The 13021-nt window shown below is 47.4% G+C and overlaps 2 protein-coding genes across 3 annotated transcripts in view; both read right to left on the bottom strand.

The window, feature by feature from the left end:
• LOC135898650 (uncharacterized) overlaps positions 1 to 13021 on the bottom strand; it is a 195732-nt gene that overhangs the window by 22507 nt on the left and 160204 nt on the right. The window contains exons 1-2 of one of the 2 annotated variants that reach the window (XM_065427718.1): positions 6561 to 6778; positions 1681 to 1884 (exon numbers count right to left, since the gene is read on the bottom strand). In XM_065427718.1, coding sequence (XP_065283790.1) covers positions 1681 to 1884; positions 6561 to 6646 — 290 coding nt within the window. In that variant the 5' untranslated portion in view covers positions 6647 to 6778. Of the gene's footprint in view, positions 1 to 1680; positions 1885 to 6560; positions 6779 to 13021 lie in introns of those variants that run through there. The other variant, XM_065427719.2, reaches the window with a different exon arrangement.
• LOC135898598 (uncharacterized) lies at positions 7208 to 11638 on the bottom strand. Its single transcript, XM_065427645.2, has 2 exons — positions 11325 to 11638; positions 7208 to 11069 (listed from the first exon to the last, which is right to left on the bottom strand). Exon 2 carries the CDS (start codon positions 10466 to 10468, stop codon positions 9962 to 9964), a length of 507 nt encoding a protein of 168 aa, XP_065283717.1. The 5' UTR covers positions 10469 to 11069; positions 11325 to 11638; the 3' UTR covers positions 7208 to 9961.

The following is a 13021-nucleotide window of genomic DNA, read 5'->3' as shown; positions in this document are numbered from 1 at the left end:
CTAATATTTGAGCCGAGGTGGGGGATCCCGCCGTGGCCGACGTGATAATTTGCTCTTGGCTGATCGCATTCACGACTGTCAGGGCATACCTCGTTTGGTAGCACTGCCCGGTCGCTTCTGCACACACAGTTGCGTCCGTGTAGTACGTGTTGTACCTATGGTTATTAGAGTACGCTGATTGAATGTGTTGTGCGCGTGCTTTGCGCTTTTCTTTGTTGTATACTCGGGATGCATATTCTTTGGAATTGGGGCTACTGTAATTTTGGATCTCATCGAAGGAGGAAGAGGTACAGCCTGCTGTGTGAGGTAAATGGGGTATGCTGAGATATTGAGTCTAGCCAATATTGCCCTACCAGTTTTTGTGAAGCTGAGGCGCTCCCTCTGTCGCATCAGGGTGGCCTGCCTCAGTTCGTCGGAAGTATTGTGCACTCGCAAAGCTAACATGCGCTCCGTTGAAGTACACTTAGGCAGGCTCAGAGCAGCTTTGAAAGCGGTTCGGTTTATTGTTACCCTGCTTTTCCTCCTCCGTGTTCAGGATTTGGTACTATAAGCCATACGTGATTTAACTAACCACTAAGGCCTGTACGAGCGTTAGGGTATCGTCTTCTCGCATTCCCACTTTTCGATACGTCACGCGACGTATCATTAAGGCTATGTTGTGGGCTGTGGATTTGAGGGTCTTGAGTGTCTGTAGTGCTCTCCCGTCGTTCTGAAGCCACAAACCCAGCACTCGCATCGTGGGTACCTCTCGGACTGACTGGCCCTCAACCACGACATTAATCGATCCTCTGGATTTGTTGCCTTTCGCGTGTATCCGGACGACCTCAGATTTTTCGGGTGCGCACTTCAGGCCACTCCATGTAGAAAATGTTTCCACCGCTAATACTGCGCTTTGGAGCATATATTCCGTATCCCCAAGTGAACCTCTGCTCGTCCACAGCGTGATGTCGTCCGCGTAGAGCGTGTAACCTAGGTCGAGTATCCGATCCAGATCGCGCGCGAGGCAACACATCGCCAAGGGTAAGCTCTATGAACGGGTTATCCACAGCAGATTGCAGCGATACCTAGAAGAGCGGAGCTGGTTCGCGGACTCCACGATAGATTTCGCACGGGTTTATCTTGCCAGGACGGGTGCCTCCTACTTAAAAAGGAAATTCTAACTAATATACCGTACGGCGACGAGAGACTAGTCCTAGCACTAGAGCTCATAGGAGCCTTCGACAACGTCTCTCAGCCGCAATATTAGAGGAACTCGAACTCATGGGTTGTGGTGAGCGCACATATAATTACTTAAGAGCGTTTCTTTCCAACCGCGAGGCGAGCATCAGTATTGGCCAGATCACTTCGGATTTACTTAAAATGCCTCACAAAGGAACACCTCAAGGAGCTATATTATCACCCTTATATTAGAACTTCCTGCATGCTTCTGGAGCTGGGCCCGCTTTTTAGGTTTTGTGATTTGATATCGCTTACATCTGGCCCTAATGCGGTAGTTCACGTGGCATTGCGCGCACGTCTGATGTCGAAAGCAGCGCTTGTTTTTACAGCGGTGGGAACCATAAACTTGCTTATCCAATGGATGTTTTTAGCTGCGAGAATGGGCAAAATTCGCGAAAATTCTTTCTAAATTGGCTTTATGAATTTCACGCAGGGTTTTTCGCAGTTAGCGGCTGCACATACCTAACGAGATGGAGGATGTCGGGAACGACGTCATAGCTGTATCCCGTTACACCGTCCGTGTCGTAGAAGCTTTTTGGACGCTGGTGGACTTGCTTTGGGGGCGCTGTTGGTCGCCGCTGGGGTTGCGTCTTGAATTGCCACTTAAGCTTGCTCAACTTGATGCCAAGAAGGATGTTTATCACCGCAAGCACTCCAAATATCGTCCTGCAGCAACACAAGGTATTACATTTTCAAGAACACCACAGAGACGTTGCTTAAGGAAGTAAAGTTCTTCCTTGGAGGTAAACACTGTAAAATGATGCATTAGCCACAACACGTAAAGTGCGGCGGGCAGACATTTTAGGCCTAAAGAAGGTCACGGTATGTTGTGTCTTATAGTTTATTTATAGAAATGTATGAAGCTTTGAAAGTACATGACTCGACTTTAGCAACAAGGCGATTACGGCCTATAAGGAAGTAGGCTGGTGTTGAATTATAGAGCTTTATACAGTCTGGCTATTTGCATGAGCAGATCTAGCCTCGCGTAAGGCAGTATACGAAATTGAACATAGAACACGAGCCACTGTTCGTCAAGCTAACTTATGGAAGGTTGTCTTTCGTTCGTTTTTTTTTTGCTACCCAAACATTTCCATCATTGCGTACATTGTGCACATCGCATCATACTTAGTACGCGCGCCTCATCTGTTGCAAGGCTCCCCGAGGTGTCCGATGTCCAGAGGTACAAGACAAGGACGTTTAATAATTTCGCACAAGAATCGACCACACGGAACGCCTTGTAACCGTGAGAAGTGGAGATGATTGGCGATTGTTTGAAGCTGAACGAAAAGCGCACACACGTGGGAGCTTCGTGTTACACGCTGTTCAATTCACGAGGACACATGTCCTGCCGGGGTTTTCAACACGCTCCTGCTCACACAGCAATACAAAACAATTCCGCGTGAAGGAAAACACGTGCCGACTAATATGTGTGATCTCCAACGAGCATGTCATTTTCTTTTGTAGTACTGCCACTCGGCATGCACCATGGATTTATCGTGACAACAAAGACGAATTAACGGCTCCACGAGCTATTGTCTCTCAACTACACGGCCGCACAGACAAAAGCAGGGCGCGTGCCTCTCTCTTGTGAACAGCGTAGCCCACGACACTCGAACTGGACGGTGTCGTTTACCCTTCCGCGTATCACTGCCGTTCTCGCCGCTAGTCCTGGTTCTGTGGTTTGTCATTCCGTGTAGTCAACGATCACACCGTAATATTAAAATCCAGGAGGCTGAACTTGTGGTGGCCCGTCTCCTTCTATTTCAGTTGACAAGTATATCCAGATTATGTGGTACGTCTTATAAAACAAAACGCTAAAATTTACTTCGTCATATACATATATGTGAGGTGCAACACGCATACCTAAAATATTCAGTTATCGATTAATTAGAAAGGGCGGTCCTTCATTCTTAGGTTGTTCCGTGGCACAAAGGATTGAAATTGCCTTTTGAGGCACACACCTCTCTATGAACAGCTCATGGTCTTCATTGCTGCTATGCTCTACGAAAGCTGCTTGCGAAAATTGTTTTCCTCGCTTCCACAAATTTTGCGCTTTGCGTTCTCTCGTTGCTGCGAAGTTGTGAGCTTCAATGGACTTTATGAATGTAATACGGTAATATACTAATTAAATAAATCACAGTAATGAAAATAACGTATCCCACGCATTTGTGGGAACCGGTTGCAAGCGAAGCTTCCTTCACTTCCATAATATATTCACTTATATGTTGCGCAACATTTTTCGCTCAGTGCTGGTTCTGGTGCCATTTTATAATGATAATGATGATTACAATGTTAATGATCTTTTTGTAAAATATAGCACGCACCCACGATGCTGCTATGAATCGGCTGTTTCTACAATAATTTATGACAGAATAGAACATAGGAGGGTGTACCGGTGAATAAAAATTTGGACCACGGTTCAGCTTCGCCTTTAAGAGTGAAACACGATAGCATTCAAAGACCCCTGACTGCTTTTCATGCTTTCTGGGAACTGCAGCTAAACTATGTAACCGCAAAGTTTACCGGGTGACACGGGCAACGAAAGCTTTGCACGAAGGCAAGCTTTCTGGCAGAAACGCGGCCTCATGCGTGGGTGGATATCCTCTTATTGTTTCGCACTTTTAATAATTTTGTCTGAGAAGAACTAACATAAAAGATATGTGCTGTAGGTGTTTTTTTTTCATTGCATTACATTACGTTTTCATTAGAGTTGCCGTTATGAAAATTTCGAGAAATTTCTTTCTTTTTTTATTTATTTATTTATTTAAGATACTTTCAAGGCCCGAGAGCTTTACAGAAAGGAGGAAGTGAACATACCAAAAAATTGTGCAATATACAAACATATTCAACGTGGCGTATTATGAATGCTGGTTTAGAAGGCGTCGGTATCCAGGATGACTGCTACGGTGGCGGGAAGGTGGCTCCAATCTTTGATTGTGCTAGGGATGAATGCATTATTACAAAGTTTAGTACGTGAAGACGGCACACCAACATTGAAACTGTGGTCAGGGCGAGATGACTGTATGATGGTTGGGTGATAAGCTGTTCTTTCAGCGATCAGTTATGGTAGTATAATTTATGGAATAGCGAAAGGCGGAAGCATCTGCGACGGAAAGAAAGTTCTGGCAAGTAAAATGTCGTTTTCATTGAGGTAACGCTAGCATGTCGGGAGTAGTATGATAATGTGAAACGCGCTGCACGATTTCCGATGGCTTCTATGCTGTTTATGAGTGTAATGTTAGCCAGGCCCCAAATGGCGCATGCGTATTCTAGTTTGGAGCGAAATAATGTTTTGTAAAGAGTTAGTTTCAGTGACGATGACGTGGATGAGAAGTTTCGGCGCAAATAGCCCAACATGCGATTGGCAATGCTACATATAATGTCGACATGGATGTGCCAGGAGAGGTTGCTGGTGATGTTTAGTCCGAGGTATTTGTACGATGAGACAACTGAGAGAGGGCTATTATTGAGGCAATAGGTATGCAGATTAGGATTAGTGCGTTGTGATACGAGCATGCATTTACATTTGCTTTAGTTTAGCTTCATAGACCGCTTGTTACACCATAACAGAATGTTATAATGTAATAACTCAGTAAAGACTGAAACACAAGGTATGAGCAACTCTGGTGGTAGAAGAGTGGTTGGTTATGCGTTGTCCGAAATTTGGTTTGAACTTCCTTTCGCCGAAGCGACGTCCGATGCCGGACGAGGAACGGCGGTCGCCGACGCCGGATTTTTTGCGACACGGGACCGTTAACGCTATCGCGCTAAAACACAGTTTTTAATTGAGCAGTGAGACCAAATAAATGAAGTAGTAACCTAAAAAACAGACAACTATTTGGAAAATTTAGAATAGAAGGCATTTGCAATAATAATAAGAATAACAATTAGAAATGCAATAAGAATAGAAGGCATTTAGAGGCACGGCACCACTTCCAAAATTACAGGCTTACGTCCGTTGCCTTTTCAGGTCACGTTCACCATGGTCTTGTGTTTCAGACTGCTCGGTTCGTCTATGGTGTTTGGCTGCTGAGCACGAGGTCGCGGGATCGAACCCCGGCCACGGCGGCCGCATTTCGATGGGGGCGAAATGCGAAAACACCCGTGTGCTTAGATTTAGGTGCACGTTAAAGAACCCCAGGTGGTCAAAATTTCCGGAGTCCTCCACTACGGCGTGCCACATAATCAGAAAAGTGGTTTTGGCACGTAAAACCCCAAATATTATTATTATTGCTCGGTTCGTGCCATCTTGCTGCAGAGGATTCGCACCCAGCACGGCCACCATGGTTGCGCGGGACGCTAAGCTTGGATACAGCCAGCCAGCTCATCTGGCAACATGAATCCACCACGATTACGGTGGACGCAACCGGCTCCCTTCATAATCGTCAGGTAGCAGCAGCTTCGCTTGGGCGCGACACCACTTCCAGAATTGCAGGCTTATTTACTCTGAGCCCCACCGATTCTCAAAGGACCGAGTCTGCGTCTTTCACTTCTTACAATCGTGCTCGCTCCCTATTCGTAAAGCACCCACCGTGGTGAAAGGTGGCAGGCATGAATCAGCTTCAGTCTGTCTTGCTGCCCGAGTTTCCTCACGTAATTTCTGGAATGCGGCGGCGCAAGAAACAAGAAAGCAGGAAATATTCGCAAGAAAATCGCACTTGTAGGCCTATTATCTCCTGATGGGTACTGGTTCGTGTTCAACAGATCCCATAATACTGCTGAGCTATGCATATCTGAATGCCAAGCGAGAGGCTAAATGATACCAAAATATTCAAGGAACGTCAATCGTAGGTCTGCAGAGATATATGCGATAACGATATAAGGTGTTTTCGTTACATGTGGTTTTAGCGAGTGTTTCCTTCTGACCAATTTTAAAGATGTTTCACGTCAATACCAACTCTTCCTCTGTACAATGGGTTGATCTCTCTGGCAGATTAGATTACGGTAACAAATTTGAGCAACTTTATCATCCTGGGTGATACGCACGGGACAGCCTACATTTGTAACCTTTTGTGCATAGGACATGCAGTGCGTGCCAAGTTCGAAAAATCCTATTACGACAATGACGTAAATAAACCAGCCTAGGTTAGGAAAGTACTGCGATGGCGATCACATATATTCTCTCTCAGTGCATTTATTACTAATCTGGATTGCGCTAGCATATGCAGTACCAGAGCTCCTTTAACACAGCGACTGCTCCACCAAAGTCAAGCTGCACTGAAGGCATTTTACACATTCACAAGCTGTCACCAGATTATCATTATTGTCGATGAACTGCGTGCATTTAAAGGTGCGACCATGCCTAAAAATTTACACGGATGAAGAAATAATTTTTCACTCACCACAAGCTTGCTTTCAGCAAACGACGCCTATCTGTTGTAGCACATGATTTCCTCGGTCTGTTACCTGCCTTGATCGCTTCTGTCATGGTGTCCTGCACAGTTGTACGTACTGTTCCTCGACAACAACGCTAAAAATGATTGATGCTCAATAACTGAAACGCTGTATCTTCTTGCTGTCAAAGAAAAGCACTTCACCGCTCTCTATGCTTCTTCTTCTTCCTCCCTTCGAAGCTATAGATGATGTTTATGACGCTGCCCTTCCAAAGAAAACTATTTTTGCAGTGGATACGAAATTATTCGAGCTTAGCGAATAGTGTAAATGCAAGAAAGCATTCTTTTATCTTGCCTTCAGTGTCTGGTAAGGCTAAAATAAACGTTGGATGCATCAGTTGTATTACCTTTCAAGTTTTGATGTCTACGTATAAAAAAGGCCAACAATACTTCATCGTTTTTCGTAGTCTCCAAGATCGACATAGGAGGCCAAGGGTTTTTCAAATACTGCCATCGCTCTTGCTGTGCCTGTAGCTTAACGCATAAATGCCAAGATGTGCCACAGTGCGCACTCAGTTTCAGTATAAATTTAATATTATTTAAATACGATGAATGGGTAAGAGACAATATACAGGCGAGGGTCCCAAAGCAAAAGACTGCGACGGAACCCTCGGTTAATAATCACAATAGAGAGAACTGTTAAAGATGAGCAAGTGAACTAAAGCAAACAAATACAATCGCAAAAATACAACCTATATAAATTAAGCTAACTAAAACAAATTGTCTGTATGCAAGCCTAGACTACATAAAAAACAGCCGTCAATACAAACAAATGGCAAATGTAGTGTAATTAATGAAGCAAACTTAGTTATACAAATAAAAATCCTTAATGGCACGACTAAATGCATGAAAGGATGATGAGGTAAAGGTGTTGGTTAAGCCATTCTGCAGTTTTATAGCAGCGAATGATGATGTCATTTTTAAATAGTTAGAATGAACCATAGGCAGTAGAAAATTCGAGTTACGTGGAAACCTGGTATTGTTATTGTAGTGGGCTGAGGTGACAAATGAGAGGTCTGGTGGGAACGCGGGGAAGAAGAGGAAGAAGATTAAAGAGATCGTGCTTTGGTTCTGTGCGCGCTTGTCAGGGAATGTTCAATTGGCCCAGTCTATGACAGGATACAAGCCTTTATTATGTGGATAACGCTGAGTATAGCCAGAGGCGCGCAACGTCATTGTATTCTTCAACGTGTGAAGTGCATGAAGATGCCAAGTATGATTTACCCGAAAACGTCACGACCCCCCAAGCTTCGTTAGTTCATTGCCCAAAAGGCTGGGAAGACGCTGCAGGAGATTAATGTTCAAGCATCAGTGAAGATAAGAATGAAGGACTCAGAATTTCGAAAACATATCATGACACCTGTTGTGTCGGCAGCGGCAGGCAAGCGGGGGGCACCGACCAGCGAACGCGCGTCTAGCGCCGGCGCAGAGAAGGAGACTCGGAGCGAACTGCTCCCGATGAAAACCGGAAGGAAGACTCGACCGACCCTCGGCCGTTTATTCTTAAAAAGGTTTCACACGCCAGATGACACTTCCCTATTGGTCCAATGTTCGTCACATGACAGAAGGGGGGTGCGCTATCTAGCTAAACAACTAGAAAACATACATGTACGATGACACATAGATCTGACAGGGGGCGACACTATACTACATGAACCCCCCCTGGAAACAAAGTAAACATAGTGAAACGCGCACACTAGACGCGTACTTAAGTCCAAAGGTGATTTCAGTTCATTCCCCCCCCCCATGTTCACACACGCGCACCAGTTTCACACAAAGCACGCACTTAAGTCCACAACAAATTCAATCCGTCCCCGCCCAAGTTCACATACACGCGCACCAGTCTTGGGCACCAAAACACAGGCAGTCACTCAAACAAAGTTCAACAAGGAACACGGCACAAAACTCACTGCACCGCAACAAGGAACACTTTATACCGTGTAAATGAAAGATGTGGACTGTCTCCTAAATGTGGCAGCGAGGCCCCTAGCCGTGGCATTTCGAAGACGGCAATGCGCTCTACACTGCATAAACAAAATCATCGAGCCACGGAGGCCGTTTCCTGTCACGATGAGGACGCGTGCGTACCTCAGAAGAACTTTGGGGGTTGCGACGCGTATCGGTCGACTTTAAAGACCCAGTCGTCCCACTACTATTTCCCTCCCCCTGGTTGGACAATTGAATGTGGTTGTTGCTCAAAGCTGGAGAGGGTTGCCCAGGAAGCTCCTCTCGACGTCCCAACAAGTCCTGGGAGGCTACCGATCCCCCATGGAATCAGAGATGACTGCTGACTGCATAGACTCGGAAGTGATACAGTCAGACAAGCTACTTAACTGATGATGATGAAGAAGACGATGTCACTACAGACGAGTCATCGGAATGACTATCCAAGTTTGAATATGAGTACAAAAAGTCTCTATCATTTGTACACAATGTACTACCTGCGGAATCCTTTATCACTAGGGTTAACTTAGACACATGCTACGTCTTCCTATCACTGAGTAGAAAAGTAGATGGTCCTATCTGGGCCTTGACTTTACGAGGTTTACTGCACTTAAAAATTCCTTTCCTGTTAAATCTAATTCTGACGGTGTCTCCCACCTTGACACGAGTTGCCTGAACACCTCTACGTTTGTCTACGTACTGTTTGGTCTGCTACTGTTTCTGCAAGACCCTTTCTTGAACTTGAGATACAAGACTGTCCTGTTCCCGTGAATCTACACAGAGCCGCATGGTTCCATCCTTCTTGTGCACCACCACGAGTGGAGACACCCACTCAGAAGCGTCGACGCGCTCGATGACGTCGCAGTCCTCGAGACGTCGCAATTCATTTGTGACCTGGTCACGGAGAGCCAGGGGTAGTCGGCGCAACTTTGAAGATACTGGTTTCGCATCTTGCTGCCGATGAATTCGGTGCACAAAGTTGTTGACGAGACCCAACTCGTCACTGGAAAGGTGATCAAAACCCGGAGGCACACTTGTGGGGCTCTGTACTGAAGGAAGTGATGGTAGACATGTCAGCGACGTACCGTCGATCTGTATGCCCAAGCGTTGGATGGCGTCTAAACCCAGCAGTGATGTTCCTGTAGTCGTTACGTGGAACGTGACGGAGCATGACCTTTGAAAAAACTGGACAGTGGCTTGAAACAGGCCTTGAATGTCGATGCGCTGCTTGGAGAAATTTTTCAAGTCCACTGTTTGTGACAGTCTGGGCTGTCGACCATAGTGCTTTCCAATATCTTCGGCCGTCATCAATGAGACAGACGCTCCCGTATCCACCGGCAGTCGCATGGAGACGCCGTTAACTACGACCGGAACTTCCAAATCTTCAGTTTCAAAAGCGCTTACCGTCACGAGAGACGCGGACGGCTGTCCTGCGGAAGTTGAAGACAGCGTCTCTGTGGAAGAGACGTGCTGAACAGTACGGGTTTTTCGGCATACTGATGCAAAATGGCCCAACGTGTGGCAGGCGTTGCACCGCCGGTTCCTTGCGGGACAATTCCTGTATGTGGCAATATGTTTCGTGCTGCCACACCGATCGCATGCACCACGGTTCCCGGAGGAGCCATGTGCGAAATGTCGGCCCTCTTGGCGGCCTCTCGGAAGAAGTCCGTCGTCTTGGCGGCCTCTCGGAAGAAGTCCGTCGTCTTGGCGGCCTCTCGGAAGAAGTCCGTCGTCTTGGCGGCCTCTCGGAAGAAGTCCGTCGTCTTGGCGGCTTCTCGGAAGAAGTCGGACGTCTTGGCGGCTTCCCGGAAGAAGTCGGACGTCTTGGCGGCTTCCCGGAAGAAGTCGGACGTGTTCATGGCCTCCCGGACTACGTCGGCCATCTTGGCGGCTCCCCGGAAGAAGTCGGCCATCTTGGCTCGTCGACGGAACGCCAAGTTGAAATGCCTCAATTCTTCTTACATTTCCGGAGCCGAACGCGCGGTTCACTCGATGCAAGGCTTCTAACGAGCATCCAATTTCTTCTGCCTTGTCCAGGGACAGGGTTTCGCCATGAGCCAATAACTTTTCGCGAACGCTGGCGTTCGCTACCCCATGTATGATTTGGTCTCGGACGCGCTCGTCATAGCTTGTGCCGAAGTTGCACTGTACCGCCTTCTCCTTCAATGCGGTCACGAATTCCAGGAATCCTTCTCCCTCGAACTGCTTTCTGCTGGTGAATTCGTGCCGTTCCGCCAGGACATTTGTTGACGCGGCGAACAGCCGGTCAAGCCGCTGCAAGAGTCTCGGAAACTCTGACGCTGGCGGGACCGCATCACTTGACGTTGACGGTGCGCCGGTCGACTGCCTTGCTGCTTCGCTTGAAGCTGATGCTGCGCTGGTTAACTGCCTTGCTGCTTCCTGCTCCTCGGCTGCAAAGTGCTTCCGTTGTCCCTCACGCCCGAGAGCGCTGACGAGCGCAGACGCTCGTCGCGCGTCCGTCCAGTCGCCACCGCCGGCCGCTTCGAGGTGGGCCTGAAAAATTTTCTTCCAGCGATACCAGGGAATTAACGGTGGGCAGGGCACTTCAAGAAAAACGGGAAGGTTCGCCGTAAAAGCCATGTCGGGTAGCGTGCAGGAGACAGTGCAGGAGGCAAGCCGGAGCTCGCCGCAGGAATGGGGCACGGAAGAGCAAGGGGGCGAGTAGGCCTAGGCTCGGAAGCCTCGCGACGCCAAGTGCGTTGGCGGCGTTTGCCGGCCGTGCAGACACGGAAGGGACGCTTCACTTACGAAGCTCGTTCGTTTCCCGGGGCTTCGGTCGGAACCGCAGCGGGAATCCCATCCTCGTCGCCAAAAGATGTTGTGTCGGCAGCGGCAGGCAAGCGGGGCGCCCCGACCAGCGAACGCGCGGCTAGCGCCGGCGCAGAGAAGGAGACTCGAAGCGAACTGCTCCCGATGAAAACCGGAAGGAAGACTCGACCGACCCTCGGCCGTTTATTCTTAAAAAGGTTTCACACGCCAGATGACACCTCCCGATTGGTCCAATGTTCGTCACATGACAGAAGGGGGGTGCGCCATCTAGCTAAACAACTAGAAAACATACATGTACGATGACACATAGATCTGACAGGGGGCGACACTATACTACAACACTGCTGGTGCAGCTGACAGCAGGAACTGCACCGAGCAAGACCGACTCTTCCATAGACACCTGCCTGCTAGAAACGCTTCGCCTGCAGCAGAAACACGCCGAGCGACAGCAGCAACTCATGGAAATTCTTCTGACTGTTATTCAAGCCCAGACACTTGGATACAGTTCTACGAACAAGCGTATGAGAAGGGCTCCTGTGGTGAACCCTGCGATCGCATGAGGAACATGCGTCAGTTTCTCAGCGGACTTGCCAAGAAATGGTGTGGCATTCATTACGCTGGACATATGACGGATACATGGAAGTAGTGGAGAACGAGCAGTTTGGTAAATTTTGACGAAAACCCAGTTTAAAGGCGGGAATGAGCTATTTTTCATAAATATCGCTTAGAAAAGCACCTAGAAAATTTTCACGAGAAAAGACGGCTACTTCACAAGGCAAATGTGGAGCTACCGGGGTCCGCAATAGTGTGACTGATTGTTCATGGCTTACCCCTGGAACTTCAGAGCCATGTGCAAGTAAAGTTGCCTTAAACTATCAAAGAACTGTTGCGATGTCTCAAGAATATCTGCACGATTTGACACCACAAAATGTGCGTCGGACAGATCCGACTTTTGAAAGTGCTCCATGCAGGTCTCGCGAGTTCGAAAATCTTCATAGGCGAAATCGAGTCGTCAACCTAATGTCTACTAACAGCAATGACGCAGAACCAGGAGCCGCTTATTCAGAGGAAGCGCAACCAACCAAACTAATAATAGAGGGTGTCCCGTCTCGCTTGACGACAAAAATTGAGATGGTTTTCTAACCGCCCTTAACCTTGTGAATATTAAACTCAATATCTATTGAGACGATGTTGATACATTGGTTGATAGTGGTGCATCTGTATCTGTAATAAATGAGGCTATTGTTGTAACTGGCAAAATAAGTAGAGGAAGACTGGTGCAGGTGCAGAGCTTCAATGGGATGACGCAAATATACTATGAATGGGCGAAAGGTAATATATCTTATCAAGGCCGGAACGCTAATGTCGACGCCCGTGTTGTGCAAGGATGTGACTATAAATTCCTGCTTTCGATATGAGATATGCAGGCACTGAAGTTAAACATTTAGATGAATGATGAAGCAACTGTGGCGCAAGATAAGTGCGCGTCCTCGAACGTCGCAGACCATCTTGTTAAGTGTGAAAAAGGCGTTCGTGAAACATTCCCTGAACTTATCTGTCTAGGGAACTATCCACCGGCTACAACAAAATTTACTGTTCCCTTTCAGCTGAGAGATGTTACGTGGGTCAGAAAAAGCCTTACAGTATATGTCACGCGAAAAGCAAGTTCGGTTGAA

This window comes from Dermacentor albipictus, chromosome 8 (genome assembly GCF_038994185.2).
Source record: "Dermacentor albipictus isolate Rhodes 1998 colony chromosome 8, USDA_Dalb.pri_finalv2, whole genome shotgun sequence".
NCBI classification, from domain to species: Eukaryota; Metazoa; Arthropoda; class Arachnida; order Ixodida; family Ixodidae; genus Dermacentor; species Dermacentor albipictus.
This window is presented reverse-complemented; position numbering and strand designations above follow the sequence as displayed.